At 38.7% G+C, this 18,316-nt stretch overlaps 1 protein-coding gene across 1 annotated transcript in view; it reads right to left on the reverse strand.

The window, feature by feature from the left end:
• Positions 1-18,316, reverse strand: part of LOC142665100 (antigen WC1.1-like) — a 97,463-nt gene that overhangs the window by 12,024 nt on the left and 67,123 nt on the right. Inside the window, exons 23-28 of the mRNA XM_075844646.1 lie at positions 17,463-17,777; positions 16,360-16,680; positions 12,322-12,636; positions 9,572-9,949; positions 8,330-8,386; positions 4,231-4,549 (exon numbers count right to left, since the gene is read on the reverse strand). Coding sequence (XP_075700761.1) covers positions 4,231-4,549; positions 8,330-8,386; positions 9,572-9,949; positions 12,322-12,636; positions 16,360-16,680; positions 17,463-17,777 — 1,705 coding nt within the window. The remainder of the gene's footprint in view (positions 1-4,230; positions 4,550-8,329; positions 8,387-9,571; positions 9,950-12,321; positions 12,637-16,359; positions 16,681-17,462; positions 17,778-18,316) is intronic.

The raw sequence follows: 18,316 nt of genomic DNA on the forward strand, positions 1-18,316 counted from the left end.
GATCCCCTACCAACCATTAAGAGTTCAGCCTCCTCCAGACCAGTTACATGCTCCAAATCAACTTGGTGCCTGCATTATAGACAGCTCTTACATGGTCACCTGTATAAAAGACTCCTGTCCACAGACTCAATGAATCAGTCTGACTCTAACCTCTACAACATGGGCAAGACCAAAGAGTTTTCTAAGGATGTCAGGGACAAGATCATAGACCTGCACAAGGCTGGAATGGGCTACAAAACCATAAGTAAGACGCTGGGTGAGAAGGAGACAACTGTTGGTGCAATAGTAAGAAAATGGAAGACATACAAAATGACTGTCAATCGACATCGATCTGGGGCTCCATGCAAAATCTCACCTCGTGGGGTATCCTTGATCCTAAGGAAGGTGAGAGCTCAGCCAAAAACTACACAGGGGGAACTTGTTAATGATCTCAAGACAGCTGGGACCACAGTCACCAAGAAAACCATTGGTAACACATTACACCGTAATGGATTAAAATCCTGCAGTGCCCGCAAGGTCCCCCTGCTCAAGAAGGCACATGTACAGGCACGTCTGAAGTTTGCAAATGAACATCTGGATGATTCTGAGGGTATGTTCACACGCTGAGCCAAAAACGTCTGAAAATACGGAGCTGTTTTCAAGGGAAAACAACACCTGATTTTCAGACGTTTTTTGAGCAACACATTTTTCGCTGCGTTTTTCGCTGCGTTTTCGCGCCCTTTTTTCGGCCGTTTTTGGAGCTGTTTTCAATAGAGTCTATGAGAAAACGGCTCCAAAAACGTCCAAAGAAGTGTCCTGCGCTTCTTTGACGAGGCAGGCATTTTACGCGTCATCGTTTGACAGCTGTCTGCACTGTACGTCGGCAAACCCATTCAAATGAATGGGCAGATGTTTGCCGACGTATTGTAGCCCTATTTTCAGACGTAAAACGAGGCATAATACGCCTCGTTTACGTCTGAAAATAGGTTGTGTGAACCCAGCCTTAGAGTGATTGGGAGAAGGTGCTGTGGTCAGATGAGACTACAATTGAGCTCTTTGGCATTAACTCTACTCGCCGTGTTTGGAGGAAGAGAAATGCTGCCTATGAGCCAAAGAACACTGTCCCCATTGTCAATCATGGAGGTGGAAACGTTATGTTTTAGGGGTGTTTCTCTGCTAAGGGCACAGGACTACTTCACCGCATCAATGGGAGAATGGATGGAGCCATGTACCGTCAAATCCTGAGCGACAACCTCCTTCCCTCCACCAGGACATTAAAAATGGCTCGTGGCTGGGTCTTCCAGCACGACAATGACCCGAAACATAAAGCCAAGGCAACAAAGGATTGGCTCAAAAAGAAGCACATTAAGGTCATGGAGTGGCCTAGCCAGTCTCCAGACCTTAATCCCATTGAAAACTTATGGAGGGAGCTGAAGATCCGAGTTGCCAAGTGACAGCCTCGAAATCTTAATGATTTACAGATGATCTGCAAAAAGGAGTGGGCCAAAATTCAATCTAACATGTGTGCAAACCTCATTATCAACTACAAAAAACGTCTGACTGCTGTGCTTGCCAACAAGGGTTTTGCCACCAAGTATTAAGGCTTGTTTGCCAAAGGGATCAAATACTTATTTCTCTGTGCACAATGCAAATAAATATATATAATTTTGACAATGTGATTTTATGGTTTTTTTTTTAAATATAATCTATCTCTCACTGGTAAAATTAACCTAGCCTAAAAATTCTAGACTGTTCATGTCTATGACAGTGGGCAAACTTACAAAATCAGCAAGGGATCAAATACTTATTTCCTTTACTGTGTATATATATATATATATATATATATATATATATATATATATATATATATATACATATATACATATATATATATATATATATATATATATATATATATATATATATATATATATGTATATATATATATATATATATATATATATATACACTACGGTTCAAAAGTTTTGGGTCACCCAGACAATTTTGTGTTTTCCATGAAAACTCACACTTATATTTATCAAATGAGTTGCAAAATGACTAGAAAATATAGTCAAGACATTGACAAGGTTAGAAATAAGGATTTTTATTTGAAATAATTTTCTCCTTCAAACTTTGCTTTCGTCAAAGAATGCTCCATTTGCAGCAATTACAGCATTGCAGACCTTTGACATTCTAGCTGTTAATTTGCTGAGGTAATCGGGAGAAATTTCACCCCATGCTTCCAGAAGCCCCTCCCACAAGTTGGATTGACTTGATGGGCATTTCTTGTGTACCATACGGTCAAGCTGCTCCCACATCAGCTCTATGGGGTTGAGATCTGGTGACTGCGCTGGCCACTCCATTACAGATAGAATACCAGCTGCCTGCTTCTTCCTAAATAGTTCTTGCATAATTTGGAGGTGTGCTTTGGGTCATTGTCCTGTTGTAGGTTGAAATTGGCTCCAATCATGCGCTGTCCACAGGGTATGGCATGGCGTTGCAAAATGGAGTGATAGCCTTCCTTATTCAAAATCCCTTTTACATTGTACAAATCTCCCACTTTACCAGCACCAAAGCATCCCCAGACCATCACATTACCTCCACCATGCTTGACAGATGGCGTCAGGCACTCTTCCAGCATCTTTTCAGTTGTTCTGCGTCTCACAAATGTTCTTCTGTGTGATCCAAACACCTCAAACTTCGATTCGTCTGTCCATAACACTTTTTTCCAATCTTCCTCTGTCCAATGTCTGTGTGCTATTGCCCATATTAATCTTTTCCTTTTATTAGCCAGTCTCAGATATGGCTTTTTCTTTGCCACTCTGCCCTGAAGGCCAGCATCCCGGAGTCGCCTCTTCACTGTAGACGTTGACACTGGCGTTTTGCAGGTACTATTTAATGAAGCTGCCAGTTGAGGACCTGGGAGGCGTCTATTTCTCAAACTAGAGACTCGAATGTACTTGTCTTGTTGCTCAGTTGTGCAGCGGGGCCTCCCACTTCTTTTTCTACTCTGGTTAGAGCCTGTTTGTGCTGTCCTCTGAAGGGAGTAGTACACACCGTTGTAGGAAATATTCAGTTTCTTGGCAATTTCTCGCATGAAATAGCCTTCATTTCTAAAAACAAGAATAGACTATCGAGTTTCACATGAAAGCTCTCTTTTTCTAGCCATTTTGAGAGTTTAATCAAACCCACAAATGTAATGTTCCAGATTCTCAACTAGCTCAAAGGAAGGTCAGTTTTATAGCTCCTCTAAGCAGCAAAACTGTTTACAGCGGTGCTAACATAATTGCACACGGGTTTTCAAGTGTTTTCTAATCATCCATTAGCCTTCTAACACAGTTAGCAAACACAATGTACCATTAGAACACTGGAGTGATGGTTGCTGGAAATGGGCCTCTATACACCTATGTAGATATTGCATTAAAAACCATTTGCAGCTATAATAGTCATTTAGCACATTAACAATGTATAGAGTGTATTTCTGATTAATTTAATGTTATCTTCATTGAAAAAAACTGTGCTTTTCTTTCAAAAAGAAGGAAATTTCTAAGTGACCCTAAACTTTTGAACGGTAGTGTATATATATATATATATATATATATATATATATATATATATAGATAGATAGATAGATAGATAGATAGATAGATAGATAGATAGATAGATATAATAAGTGCATAAATATAATTCCTATGCGTATGTGTGTGAAGGGGTATGCATATTTAGCCAAAAATATTAGAATAAAACATAGTGTACCCATAAAAGACTGCATTGTAGGAAAGCAAGAATGTATGGCAAATAGCGACTAATGCATGCTTAGACTGAAACAATAAATGATTGACAGACGAGATGGAAGATGAAAAAAGTGTTCTTAGACAAACAGAGCTCTTATGGCATACGTCGGAGGCATACACCGGGGAATACTCTCAAAGTATACCTTCGACGTATCTGAAGATGAGATGTGAACTGAGCCTGTGCTGACATGTCATCAGGTCATTATACGCTATATTAAGTACTACATACAAAAATATAAGAGCCTCATTCATCAGGATCGGTTTCATTGGACAGTCAAATACAAAGTTGTACAGGGGGATTAGCTGACTGAAGCAGAGCAAAACTTATAGCATAGACCCAATCTTGATGAAGCCCATATTACAGTTATGGAAGTGACTACCTGCTCATATAAGAACAATACAATTGAGAAGTTTTAATAAGTCACACACAAAAAAAAATCATCTTTTTAAAGCACACATACCAAAACATATGACTCCTGCATCTTCCTTATGGAGACAGTCACTTTTATTCCAGTGTTTAGACCAGCAATCCTGCAGAGCTCGCTCATATCTATTACATTGGACCTCACTCAGCCAAATGGGACCGGTTCCTTTTCCAAACATGGCTTCTGTAGTGGCGTTCATAGCAGAGCCACATCCTATCTGTCTGCAGACGACTTCTGCATCATTGATATCCCATTCATCATCACACACTGTTCCCCACCGACCCTGGAAAAACACTTCCACTCTGCCGGAGCAGTTGTTTCCTCCTCCAGTAAGACGAATCCTGTCATTGTCTAAAAGAAGAGAAAAGGTTATTTAAAGTGTATCACCAATTAAAGCCAACTTTTCTCATATCATTAGGGCACGTTAACTTTGACGAATATTTATTACACCTTTAGTGCCCCTTTTTTGCCTGCTGCACCCCAACATATAGCCCTTGTTCTAATGCCTGACATGTTTATTGCAAGCTCCTTTCCTGCTGGTCTCTGTATCTAGCGCAGTGGGAAGCAGAATACGGATTCTAAGCTGCACACAGTAAAAAAGGAAGGTCCGCTGCTCTCTGTGTGCACCCGCTGTTGTAATCATGGCCACCCTTAGGAGTGTGCGACAAGGTGCATCAGTCCTCCTGAGTAAAAGTGTGCCATCACAGCAAATAAACAGTGGCCTTACATGTGTTTAGGTTATATAGCAATATTACATGCGTGTGCATGATATAGCAGTATTATTTGTATGCAGCATATAGTGGTGTTATATGTGAGTAAATTATATTTTGGTATTATATGTGATAACAGTAATTAACATTATTAAATGTGAGTACAGTATATGCAGAGTTATGTGTCTGCTCAGGATATGGTTGTATTATTTTTATAGAGTAGATGGTGGTATTCTTTATATATACAGTAACTGGCATTTTATATATATATACAGAGAGATATAGATAGATAGATAGATAGATAGATAGATAGATAGATAGATAGATAGATAGATAGATAGATAGATAGATAGATAGATAGATAGATAGATAGATAGATAGATAGATATGAGATAGATAGATAGATAGATAGATAGATAGATAGATAGATAGATAGATAGATAGATAGATAGATAGATAGATAGATAGATAGATAGATAGATAGATAGATAGATAGATATGAGATAGATGATAGAGAGATAGAGAGATAGATATATATCTATCTATATATCTACATCTAAATATATATATATATACACTACCGTTCAAAAGTTTGGGGTCACCCAGACAATTTTGTGTTTTCCATGAAAACTCACACTTATATTTATCAAATTAGTTGCAAAATGACTAGAAAATATATTCAAGACATTGACAAGGTTAGAAATAATGATTTTTATTTGAAATAATTATTTTCTCCTTCAAACTTTGCTTTCGTCAAAGAATGATCCATTTGCAGCAATTACAGCATTGCAGACCTTTAGCATTCTAGCTGTTAATTTGCTGAGGTAATCGGGAGAAATTTCACCCCATGCTTCCAGAAGCCCCTCCCACAAGTTGGATTGGCTTGATGGGCACTTCTTGCGTACCATACGGTCAAGCTGCTCCCAAAATAGCTCTATGGGGTTGAGATCTGGTGACTGCGCCGGCCACTCCATTACAGATAGAATACCAGCTGCCTGCTTCTTCCCTAAATAGTTCTTGCATAATTTGGAGGTGTGCTTTGGGTCATTGTCCTGTTGTAGGATGAAATTGGCTCCAATCAAGCGCTGTCCACAGGGTATGGCATGGCGTTGCAAAATGGAGTGATAGCCTTCCTTATTCAAAATCCCTTCTACCTTGTACAAATCTCCCACTTTACCAGCACCAAAGCAACCCCAGACCATCACATTACCTCCACCATGCTTGACAGATGGCGTCAGGCACTCTTCCAGCACCTTTTCAGTTGTTCTGCGTCTCACAAATGTTCTTCTGTGTGATCCAAACACCTCAAACTTCGATTCGTCTGTCCATAACACTTTTTTCCAATCTTCCTCTGTCCAATGTCTGTGTGCTTTTGCCCATATTAATCTTTTCCTTTTATTAGCCAGTCTCAGGTATGGCTTTTTCTTTGCCACTCGGCCCTGAAGGCCAGCATCCCGGAGTTGCCTCTTCACTGTAGACGTTGACACTGGCGTTTTGCAGGTACTATTTAATGAAGCTGCCAGTTGAGGACCTGGGAGGCGTCTATTTCTCAAACTAGAGACTCAAATGTACTTGTCTTGTTGCTCAGTTGTGCAGCGGGGCCTCCCACTTCCCTTTCTACTCTGGTTAGAGCCTGTGTGTGCTGTCCTCTGAAGGGAGTAGTACACACCGTTGTAGGAAATCTTCAGTTTCTTGGCAATTTCTCGCATGGAATAGCCTTCATTTCTAAGAACAAGAATAGACTGTCGAGTTTCACATGAAAGCTCTCTTTTTCTAGCCATTTTGAGAGTTTAATCGAACCCACAAATGTAATGCTCCAGATTCTCAACTAGCTCAAAGTAAGGTCAGTTTTATAGCTCCTCTAAACAGCAAAACTGTTCACAGCGGTGCTAACATAATTGCACAAGGGTTTTCTAATCATCCATTAGCCTTCTAACACAGTTAGCAAACACAATGTACCATTAGAACACTGGAGTGATGGTTGCTGGAAATGGGCCTCTATACACCTATGTAGATATTGCATTAAAAACCAGACGTTTGCAGCTAGAATAGTCATTTAGCACATTAACTATGTATAGAGTGAATTTCTGATTAATTTAATGTTATCTTCATTGAAAAAAACTGTGCTTTTCTTGCAAAAATTAGGACATTTCTAAGTGACCCTAAACTTTTGAACGGTAGTGTATATATATATATATATATATATATATATATATATATATATATAGTGTGTGTGTGTGTGTGTGTTTGTATATATACGTATGTATATCTATCAATCTATCTATCTATCTATCTATCTATCTCATATCTATCTAATATCTATCTATCTATCTATCTATCTATCTATCTATCTATCTATCTATCTATCTATCTATCATCTATCTATCTATCTATCTATCTATCTATCTATCTATCTATCTATCTATCTATCTATCTATCTATCTATCTATCTACTATAATACATACCATAATACATATATATGTACAGCATTATTTATGTGAACATTATAAGGTGGCATTATTTATGTGGAAGGTATGTGGTATGGGAGGTGTGGCAAAGTAAATCTTCACAGCATACCCTCTAACCCACCCTGGCTGTAATACAGATCAGTTCTCTTCCTAACAGTTCTCCAACTAGTAGGTTAGAGAAAATGTGGTGTATACCTGCGGCTAAGTTCATTACAGTACATCAGTACCTCTTGCTTCTAGTGTACTTCCTATCTTTAACTTTATGGAGCTTGTAGTATACATATTCCTTATGAACCTCTGCATAATATATAAGGGAACTTGGCACTATGAACAGTTCCCTTTCAGATGCCACTACAAGGAGGTGCCCACCTACTGCCTGTCCTTTGCGAAGATTTTGCTCATGGAACTTCTGAAATTAAAATGGGCTTTATCTTTGTCCAGAAACAGGTAAATGGCTCCATAAAGGCACGGTTGTTATTGTCTTAGGGTGGGGAATGTTATTGTAGGTTAATTAATTTACAGTATAACTTTCCAGGTACACATTAATATAGTTACTGAGCAAAAATAAGAGAATGCGAATGCTATATAATCTACTATTCACAGTGTTCACCTTATTTTCTAATTTTTTTTGGACACGCATAGGGTGCAACCAAATCAATATAGACCACATATTAAGGGTAAGACTATATTGCAACAAGATATTGCAATTTTACGATTCAACTTACTAGTAATGTCGTGTCCCAGTGTCTAAGCATCTTAATCATTCCCTTTATAAATGATTTATGTCAAAATGTTGACACCTTCTTATAAACTGAACATAACAAATTAGCAAATTCAAATTACCTCCTTTATATCAAAAGGATAGACAACCAGTACAAAATTTTCACCAAGCAATCTTACTTACTACATGATTTGACTTGACAATTTGATCTGTAAAAAAAACTGGACTAACCTGAACATGGGTGGGATATTGGGCAGCTTTGTTTGGCTATTGATTTGCTTTCAATGCCTAAAATTAAAAAGGAAAAACGGAAAAAAGAATTATGAAATCAAAATCGAATCATAAGATATTTCCATTGTCAGGAGCCCCAGGCCTCCATCTGCCCCATTGCCAACCCAACAATGAACTCTGATATTGTTTCCTGCACTGGAGTATATCTGTCAATCTTCATTGTGCAACTCTTTGCTCCGACTGACACTAGTCAAGGGCCAACATCCAGGTCTTGGGCTACGAATCACAAGCAAAAATTAAATATTTTGTGTGCTTCCATGTGACAAAGATTTCAGAAGAGAATTTCTATGTAATTTGAGGCAATGGAGCATGCAAAGAGCACGGCGAGCGGGTGAATAATCGGGAGTGCACAGAGTTACAGTATGGTTCCATATTTATCTGTGTGCATGAGGCCTTACATGAATGAAAATTTAGAGTACACTGATAAATATGTTTTGCTTTTTATTTCTTTTCATTAGTCTAAGTTCACTTTAAAGGGTAACCAAACATTTAAAAAACATTGTAGTGACACGTCAGACGTTTTGATCAATGTGCGTCCGAGTACTAAGACCCCCACCGATCGCTAAAACTAAGCTGCTAAAGTGCTTGGTAAGCACTGTGCCGCTTTGTTTCTGATCGGCTTTACTGGCTCAATAGAAAGTCTATGAGTCTGTACACAGCTCGCTCGGAAATCCGATCAGAAACTAAGCGGTATACTCTCACCCGAGCACTTTTGCTACTTTGCTTTAGTGATCGGTGGGGGTCTCAGTGCTCTGACTCCCACCGATCAAAACTTCTAAAGTTACTATTTAGTGTAAAAAAAATTAAAAGTATAGTTATCCTTTAAACCTTTAAATTCAGTTGTGACTGTAGTAGACAATAATATCCCAGTTCCTCAGTTCACAGAGGTCAAGAAGGTTGAGATATGGGGAGTTATTTGTTTGGGATCCTCTCAATAAGAAACTGCTGACCACAGTGTTCCTTCAAAATCAGCCACAGGGGCAGCTTAAACCACTGTATTAATTGTTGTACTTGAGGTCGGCCCTAGTTCGGAGCCGTAAGACGTAATTCAATAAATACCTATTTATTCAATTTGCCAAGTTCCATCTACCTCTTTCTGCAGCGCTGAACAAACCAGTACTTTTCACCAATAGCTTAAACAATTTGTTGAATGAGTATTATGAAATAACACAAGCAATATACCATGTTGGAATATGGTATGGTGCAGTGAATAAAATGAAGAATAGATTATGTAGAGAACAAAATACTTGCATTTTAATTGAGCAAGCTCTGTATGAAAGCAGGAGTTAATATTCCATGGCGATGATGGACATTCCAATAGTAAGGTATTAGGCTTGGTGCAATTAATATGATCTATCCAGTAGGGCCATTTTCCATTGCCATACACTTTTGATGCCTCCACATATCCCTCTGATCCACAATTGAGATGTTTGCAGATAACAGAGACTGAAATATCTGTCATTACATTATTGCATACTGAGCCCCAGCTTCCATTATAATAGATTTCCAACCGTCCTTCACATTCCTGCTGTCCACCAACCAGACGGATACCCACAAATTCTACAAAAACAATATGTATTTATTTACATGCATAATAAAAATAAGAATAATTATAACAATTTGTTTAGATATATTTATTATAAATTTTCGCAATACCTATTTCCTAATATTATATTATTGTATGTTAGCCTTAAATTATTTTAATGGCACATGCAAGAAAATAATTTCCACTTCTGTTAAAAAAAAATATATATATATTTTTTCCAATATTTATGTTACAAGTTGACATATGATAAAAGATTTCCTTATTAAATGAATTTGTTTTTAAGCAATTTTCAAATTGACTTTTATTAAAAAAAAGTTTTATATTTTACCTTTGTGTCCTGTATACATCGAAGTTGTATCGTTTTCTCTCAGCCAATTCCGTCAGTTGAGCTGAACTGATGGATTTAGCTAACATCCATCACATATAAGATCAACTGAACTGATGGATTCGGCTGAGAGAGAACTGTATAGTTTCTATGTACACAGAATATATAAAAGCTGTATCGTAAAAAGTTAAAAAAATAAATATAAGTCGGAAATGTGCTTAAAAATACAAAACACATTGATTTAATAAAAATTTTAAAATAATCCTTCAAAAGGTGTACAATGCCTTTAAGAGACAGATTGCCATTGAAGACCATTTTACAGTTTATATATAAGTATAATCTACATAAATGTAGAGTATGTTTGTAAACACATTGTAACACTTGTATCTTGTATTGATCCAGTGCTGAATTCATAATTCTGCTGTTTGCTAATTAAATAAGTCGACAACCTTGTTATCAGAAACACCACAAAATGTGATAATGTAGTGAGACAGTTCGATTTTCCTATATTCGATTATAGTAGAGAGTAGCTAGTGTATAGACTACACTACCCAAAATATTTGTGCAGACATTGAACCAGCAGCAAATACTGGGAGATGTCAGCTCTGAAACCTACAGAATAGTTAAAAGAACACTTTGCTATAAGACAGGCTGTAAATAATGATAAATGTAACGGATTATCTTATAAGGACTTTGAAATTAAATCCAGCCCATTGCTACCGGTTGGTCATCAGTAACACCAACGATAAACTGTTATCCATGGGCAAAGCTGCATCGGCTGCAGAGTAAATGTAGTATAACATGCCAGCCATCAAAAAGAATGGATGCCTATTGTGAATGGCTCTCCAGTCTGGCTCATATGGGGGCTAGAAGGGAGGATAATGCGAGACAACCCTTTTAAATGCAATCAATGTAATGTATTTACAAAGATACTCTACTTTTTATATAGGTGAATTCTATATTAAAATTTTGAAGGGTGCTCAAAAGAGTTGACTTGACAACAGTTTATTATTTTATAATCAAACAGTTTTTTTTTATAATCCAAATGGTGAAGTTTTAAATAAAGAGTACAAAATGTGCAAAAAACATTCCATATATGTGTGAGTATTGCCCTTAGGGCTTTCCAATTTTTTTTCCCCTATGGGGTTTTTGTAGTATGCCTGATGACAAAACTGATCCCAAAGTTACCTGTGTAGTGTGTGTTGCATCCTGTGCCATTAGTTTTGCCACCGATCGTCTCCCAGAGCCAGACAGAGTAACAATGCATGGCCAATGGACACTGGACAGATGCACAAAATTTGTCAACACTTTTGTCTGGCTCAGGCAGCTGGCTAGACACAACTGTCTTATGTAAACCCAGCCTTAGAATTTTTAAAATTAAAAAAACTATGACTGGTTTAGTCTAGAATTTCCTGGCTGACAGATTTTTAGCATAGAGTATGTTGTACGCTACATAAATTTGGCATATGTTTACCACGTATCCTTAAACTGAATATAGACACAAAACAGAAAATTGTCTGTGTCATATACTATATCTGCATGAGGTTTGTATGAATCCATGCATATGGTCCATACAAAATAAAAACTTTCAGATATACGGAACAGATTTTAAAAAATTTCTGTAAGAAAATTCTCTGTGTGAATTTACCCTTACAGCTCCATTTACATACATATCAAATTACAGTGGAAAAGGCTACCCTCTGGTGAAGTGCAACTACTAGTAAAATATAGTCTACAGCAATGTCTATAATAAAACCCTCCATATGCTCAGCTGTGACTTATTGACTTTAATGGATGGTAGACCGCCATATTGAGGGTTAGAATTGTATGGCTAGTTTTAGCAGTACAAGCGATACCTTTTTATTATAGAGGGCCGAATTGGTTTTGCAAGTATTTTCACAGACATGATCTTTTCATATTATGGTATGGGGCCTTATTTCAGCATTTTAGCCGTCCTGGTGTCTTATGTTAGTGAAATAAAGAAATTCAAGTATCGGCAAAAAGCAACCAAATCGGTTATTAAGATCCACTCATCAGCTACGTTTAAACATTCTCTCTTACCTGAACATATTACACCTGCATCTTCTTTATGACCACAGTCATGGTCACCAATCTGCTTTGAAGGACAGTTCCAGATGTTTGTTTCGTTTCCCCCACATTCTACATCATCCAGCCAGATGGCCCCAGTTCCTCTCCCGTAATAGGCTTCAGTTGTAGCTTTCACGGAAAAACCACAATCCAGCTGCCTACAAACCACATCTGCATCTGCTTTATCCCAGTAGTCATCGCAGATAGTCCCCCATCTTCCATTATGATAGACCTCCACTCTGCCAGCACATCGGGCAGTGCCATTTACCAGTCGTAGACGTTTACTTCCTGCATTATAAAGAATATAACATACTGTACTGTATATATTGCAGGGCTATTTATTATAACATTACTCATCAATTTACCTGAACTTTAATACTAGTATGATACATGGATCACTTGATCAATCTCATTTAGAGATGAAACATCATGTCTATAAGTCATCTATAAGTCATCATGTAAATTGTTATGTAAAAGCTTTTACATAAACTCAATAACAGCATGCAGTGTCAATCAGCTGCTTCAAAGGCCAGCAGGATATTGTCGTGTATTAAAAGAGGCATGGACTCGCGGGACAGGGATGTAATAATGCCACTTTACAAAGCATTAGTGAGGCCTCATCTAGAATATGCAGTTCAGTTCTGGGCTCCAGTTCATAGAAAGGATGCCCTGGAGTTGGAAAAAATACAAAGAAGAGCAACGAAGCTAATAAGGGGCATGGAGAATTTAAGTTATGAGGAAAGATTGAAAGAATTAAACCTATTTAGCCTTGAAAAAAGACGACTAAGGGGGGACATGATTAACTTATATAAATATATTAATGGCACATACAAAAAATATGGTGATATCCTGTTCCTTGTAAAACCCGCTCAAAAAACAAGGGGGCACTCCCTCCGTCTGGAGAAAAAAAGGTTCAAGCTGCAGAGGCGACAAGGCTTCTTTACAGTGAGAACTGTGAATCTATGGAATAGCCTACCGCAGGAGCTGGTCACAGCAGGGACAGTAGATGGCTTTAAAAAAGGGTTAGATAATTTCCTAGAACAAAAAAATATTAGCTCCTATGTGTAGAAATTTTTCCTTCCCTTTTCCCTTCCCTTGGTTGAACTTGATGGACATGTGTCTTTTTTCAGCCGTACTAACTATGTAACTATGTAACATTTTTTATTACAATGAGCCTGTCATGTTGAACATGATGTCCTATCTCTGGACAGCATGTTATATGCAGGAGAAGCTAAGTAGATTGACATATATTGTATATACATCCCTGCAATTAATGCTGTAGCTGTATACACAATCACCAAAGAAGGCTGTCAATAGTAGAATGAGACCACACAATGGACTCATATGTCTATAAACAGCAGGGACTTAGAGCGTAACTAACTTTTCAGAGCAAGCTGTCATATGTGTGTACATGAGTAATAACACTATATCCGGCCATTTTATGACATGTGTTGTGCATGTTTTAGCAGTTTTCCCCTCTGCAGGCTCTATCTGTATTTCTCAGTGGTCTCTGAGCTAGTGGGTGGAGCCTAACTGTTATCATGTCTTCTATACACTGTACACATGGAAGAGGATAATCCTGCTCTCCTATCTCTATCTAATACATATATAGAAGCTACAGCAGCATGGAATGGATTATACAGCAGAATCCAGCACTGGGGTAAAATATAATACTTACCAGCAGCCTATGTGTTTCTCACTTTGCTCCTACTTTGTCCCCCTGCTCCCCTCCTCTCTCCATAGACTTGTATAGCCAGCATGTCTGTGTCTCTCTCTCTCTCTCTCTCTCTCTATCTCTGCTCCCTCCTGCCTCTTTCCTATCCATAAACTTGTATAGGCTTCTTGTCTGTGTGTTTCTCTCTCTGTCCCTCTCTCTGTCTCTCTCTCTGCTCCCTCCTCCTACTTCCCCTTTCCTCTTCATAGACTTGTATTGGCAGGCAGTGAAGTGACCCCCCCCCCCACACACACACACCTTCTGCAGTCTGCCAATTCTGCTCTGTAACCAGGAACATACTTTGCGTGACAACAGGGGGTGGAGAGAAAATTACAGGAAGAGAGACACCTAGTGGCAGTAACTTCACAGAGTAATTTGCATGGTTAAAACAATTAAATCTTAACAGTAAGTAAATTACAAAGTTGATCTATATCAGGTATACTATTAGATCAGCATAAGTTGTTTGAAAAGTTAGTGCCCATTTAAATCAATAAATATAATTTGCAATAACATTTTCCCACAATATTATAATTCACAACTTCTCTTTCCATTATTACATTATTTTATTTAAAAAGGGTTGTGCATTTGGTTTCAATCTTCTTGCATATCAGAACTAGCAAAACTTTGAAAAGTTTTATAATTTCCTATACTGGTGTTATATTTTCCAAAAATAAGGCAATGGAGGTTAAATAGTTTAAACACAGATTCCCACATGTGTGTAGGACACTCGGTCTGAAGCCTCTGTTGTGGATAGCACCTAAAATCCCAGACAAAATAACGCACCATTCAGTGCTATTTTTTCCAGGAAAATTATTGACACCATGGTGAACCCAAGGTAACCCATTAAGGTCAATGGGTTCCGTCAGGTGCAATATGTGTCCATCATGTGACTGATCCAGCACTTAATTTTGCTGTTCCTATGATGGAACATACTAATGGAAATAACAACTCAGATATAAACAGAGCTTTCATCCTCTATTGTTTTATATGAAGGAAATAAGACTTCAAAGTAGAAAACTTTGAATATTGGCGAAGTGTCAGCGTAGCAATTTTTTTCGAGATTCACTGATCTCTACTTAGAACCTAAACCCTCACTGATCACTAGATATATACCTCGCAACAATCCCGAATTCAGCTGGACCGTCCCGTATTCCAGGGTGGTGTCCCGTTGTCTCAGGCGGATGGTGGTTTGTCCCGGTTTCAACTGTATCTGCGTCCTCAGGACGCAGACACTTTGAATCCCATGCTGAAGCAAGGAACCGTCACCTCCCTGCTTCAGCATTCACTGTGTGAATCGGCCGTGAGCGGCTCAGCACAGAAAGGCACGATGCAGTGACGTTATCACATCTGCCTGTGCCGAGCCACTCATAGCACAGAGCGGTGGAGCAGAGAGATCTCCTCCACTCATTGTGGGAACGGGGCTAGGTGAGTATTTATTTTGTTATTATTTATTAGACAAACTGTGGGGCATTATACTGTATGGTGGCACCTGTTAAGGAGGCATTATACTGTATGAGGGCACATGCTAAGGGGGCATTACACTGTATGGGGGAACCTGCTAAGGGGGGATAATACTGTATGTGGGCATCTAAGGGTATATTATACTGTATGGGGGCAGCTATGGGGACATTATACTGTATGGGGGCAGCTAAGAGGACATTATACTGTATGGGGGAGCTATGGGGCATTATACTGTATGGGGGCATCTGTGTGGGCGTTATACTGTATGGGCAGCTATTTGGCATTATACTGTGTGGGAGGCACTATGGGGTATTATACTGTGTGGGGGACAAATACAGGGGCATTATATGCATTATACTGTGTGGGGGCAGTTATGAGGTCCTTAAACTGTGTGGGGGTTCTATGGGCATTATACTGTGGGGAGGGACTAATACAGGGGCATTATATGCATTATACTGTGTGGGGGCAGTTATGGGGTCCTTAAACTGTGTGGGGGTTCTATGGGCATTATACTGTGGGGAGGGACTATGGAAGCATGATACTGTATGGCTGAACTGGGTGTGTATGGGTGGGGATTGGGCTGAGTTAAGGGCGTGGCTTAACAGGGAAAAAATTTGGTGTGCCTCGCTAAGCGAGCCACTTCGGTTCTCCCTCTTGGCAATGCTTGAAAGTTGGGAGGTATGATAGGTAGAAGAAACCTGCAGCAATCTTCCAAGCAGCGATCTGCAGCTGTTTAAAAGTGTGACAGAAAGCATCGTCTTGTGGCAGTTTTGTGCAAGAGGATTACGTTGTTTTTTTTTTTACATGACATTGTATAAATATTATTTTTACTATACCAGAGCAGATGATTTCTATCTCCCTTTCCTGATCAGTCCACGTCATTATATCGGATGGTTCAGTAACAGAACAATCGTTTAGTTGGGTCTCATTTCCTTGACAATATACACTGAGATACACATGACCATTGATTGTTGTTGGTTCTGTGATTCTAAATGTATCAACTGCATGACCACAATGTAATTCTCTGCACACAACGTTACTCTCATTACTGCCCCATTGGTCACTGAAAGCTCTGCTCCATGTATTATTAGTGAGAATCTCCAGTTTTCCGGCGCAGTAATCCTCTCCAGTCATTAATTTCACCCCCTCTTTTGTCCCTGTGGGTATATAAGATAGTTTTTTAACATAGTTTCAATTTGTGAGCAAATCAACTGTATTTCTAAGAGTAAAAAAATAATTTCCTTTTAGGTTTAAAATTCTATTGTAATCGCCCCTGCACCACTCTGCCGCCATATATTTACCAGGTCCCAGCGTTTTCTGCCTTCAGACTGGCGCAGCTCCTCTCCCCCAATTACCGCTTTTGACGGCTTACCAAGCCACCGACACTCAGCTTCTGCTCTGGGTTTCCAAGGGAATAAGGAGTCCTCTTTTTCCTCTACACCTTGTCTGAGCAATTAGGTTCTTCCTAGATTGTCTAGAGTTTTCCTGCCAGTACTTTGTTGGATTTCCTGTGATTAACCTCTGCCTCCTTGCCTGCAGTCTGCCTTGACCTCTTGCTAGTGACCCGAGACAAACCTCTCCCGCCGACTCGCCAACTAAGCTTTTTTGCTATACCTTACATATGTTGTACAAGAGTGCACAACATAGGCAATATTCAGAGCCTACACATCACTGGCAAACAATTAGCAAAGTGGAATTTGTTTAAATCAAGATTTCTATTTTTTTGTATTGCACCTTGGTTTCGTATAATTTATCAGATTGGCATGCAGTTCGTTGGAAAACCAGAGATAACATAAAATGATATTCAGAATTTTAAATGAATTTTGCCCAATAATAAACTCAACCCCACTTCATTGGTAAAATCACAACTACTACATCTGTATACAGATGTAGTAGAACTCAATTTGTCACATGACTGGTACTTTTGGATTATTCTTACCCGTACAGATAACACCAGCAGACTCCCACGATGGGCACTTGCTATTTCCTAGTGCAGTGAAATTACAGTCCCCTAGGTGATATTCTGTACCTGTGCAACGAAACCTGTATGGGATAGCATGATTGTGCCTCCCAAAAACGCTTCCATCTGGAAGGGAGGCAACAATTCCACAGTTCATTTGCCTGCACAGAACATTAGCTGCTTGTAAATCCCAAAGTGATTTGCACAGCGCCATCCACTGTCCTTCATGTAGCACCTCCACTCTTCCTGAACAATGTTCATCATCATTCACTAACTTGTAGTCATTAAATATACCTAAAAAAAAAAAGAACAAATATGATTTTAATGCAGTAAAAAAAGGTCAGTTGGAGAATTTACCTTGCCTTGCAATCTACAACATCATATTTGTTCTTAAAAAAAAACTTCAACTCCTTTAACTTTTCAGAGATCTTGAACATTACTATGAACAAACCCAAAGTGTGTGCTAGTGCAAAATACTATAAATAAGAAGATGTGTGACCCAAAGGTTTTAGACCGCTGATATACGTAAATATATAAAGTAGACCCACAAACAGTTAAATATATAGTAAGTACGTAAATAACCCATGCAGTCATTGAAATCACACACTAAAAAATACATTGTTTTCTTTTTTTGATTTCTATAGCTTTTTTAGATTTTTGTAGTGCAGAAGTTGCGGAAAAGTCAGTGTGGAAAATAGTTTGTGGTGCGGAATTTTGATTCCACAGCACGTTCAGTCTGCTGCGGAGAAGCAGAAGATTTTCACTGCAGACTTCATAATTTGCAATGCAGAGGCGGAAACCTGTGACAAATCTGCTGCTAAATACGCAACATA

This window comes from Rhinoderma darwinii, chromosome 12, assembly GCF_050947455.1.
Source record: "Rhinoderma darwinii isolate aRhiDar2 chromosome 12, aRhiDar2.hap1, whole genome shotgun sequence".
Lineage (NCBI taxonomy): Eukaryota > Metazoa > Chordata > Amphibia > Anura > Rhinodermatidae > Rhinoderma > Rhinoderma darwinii.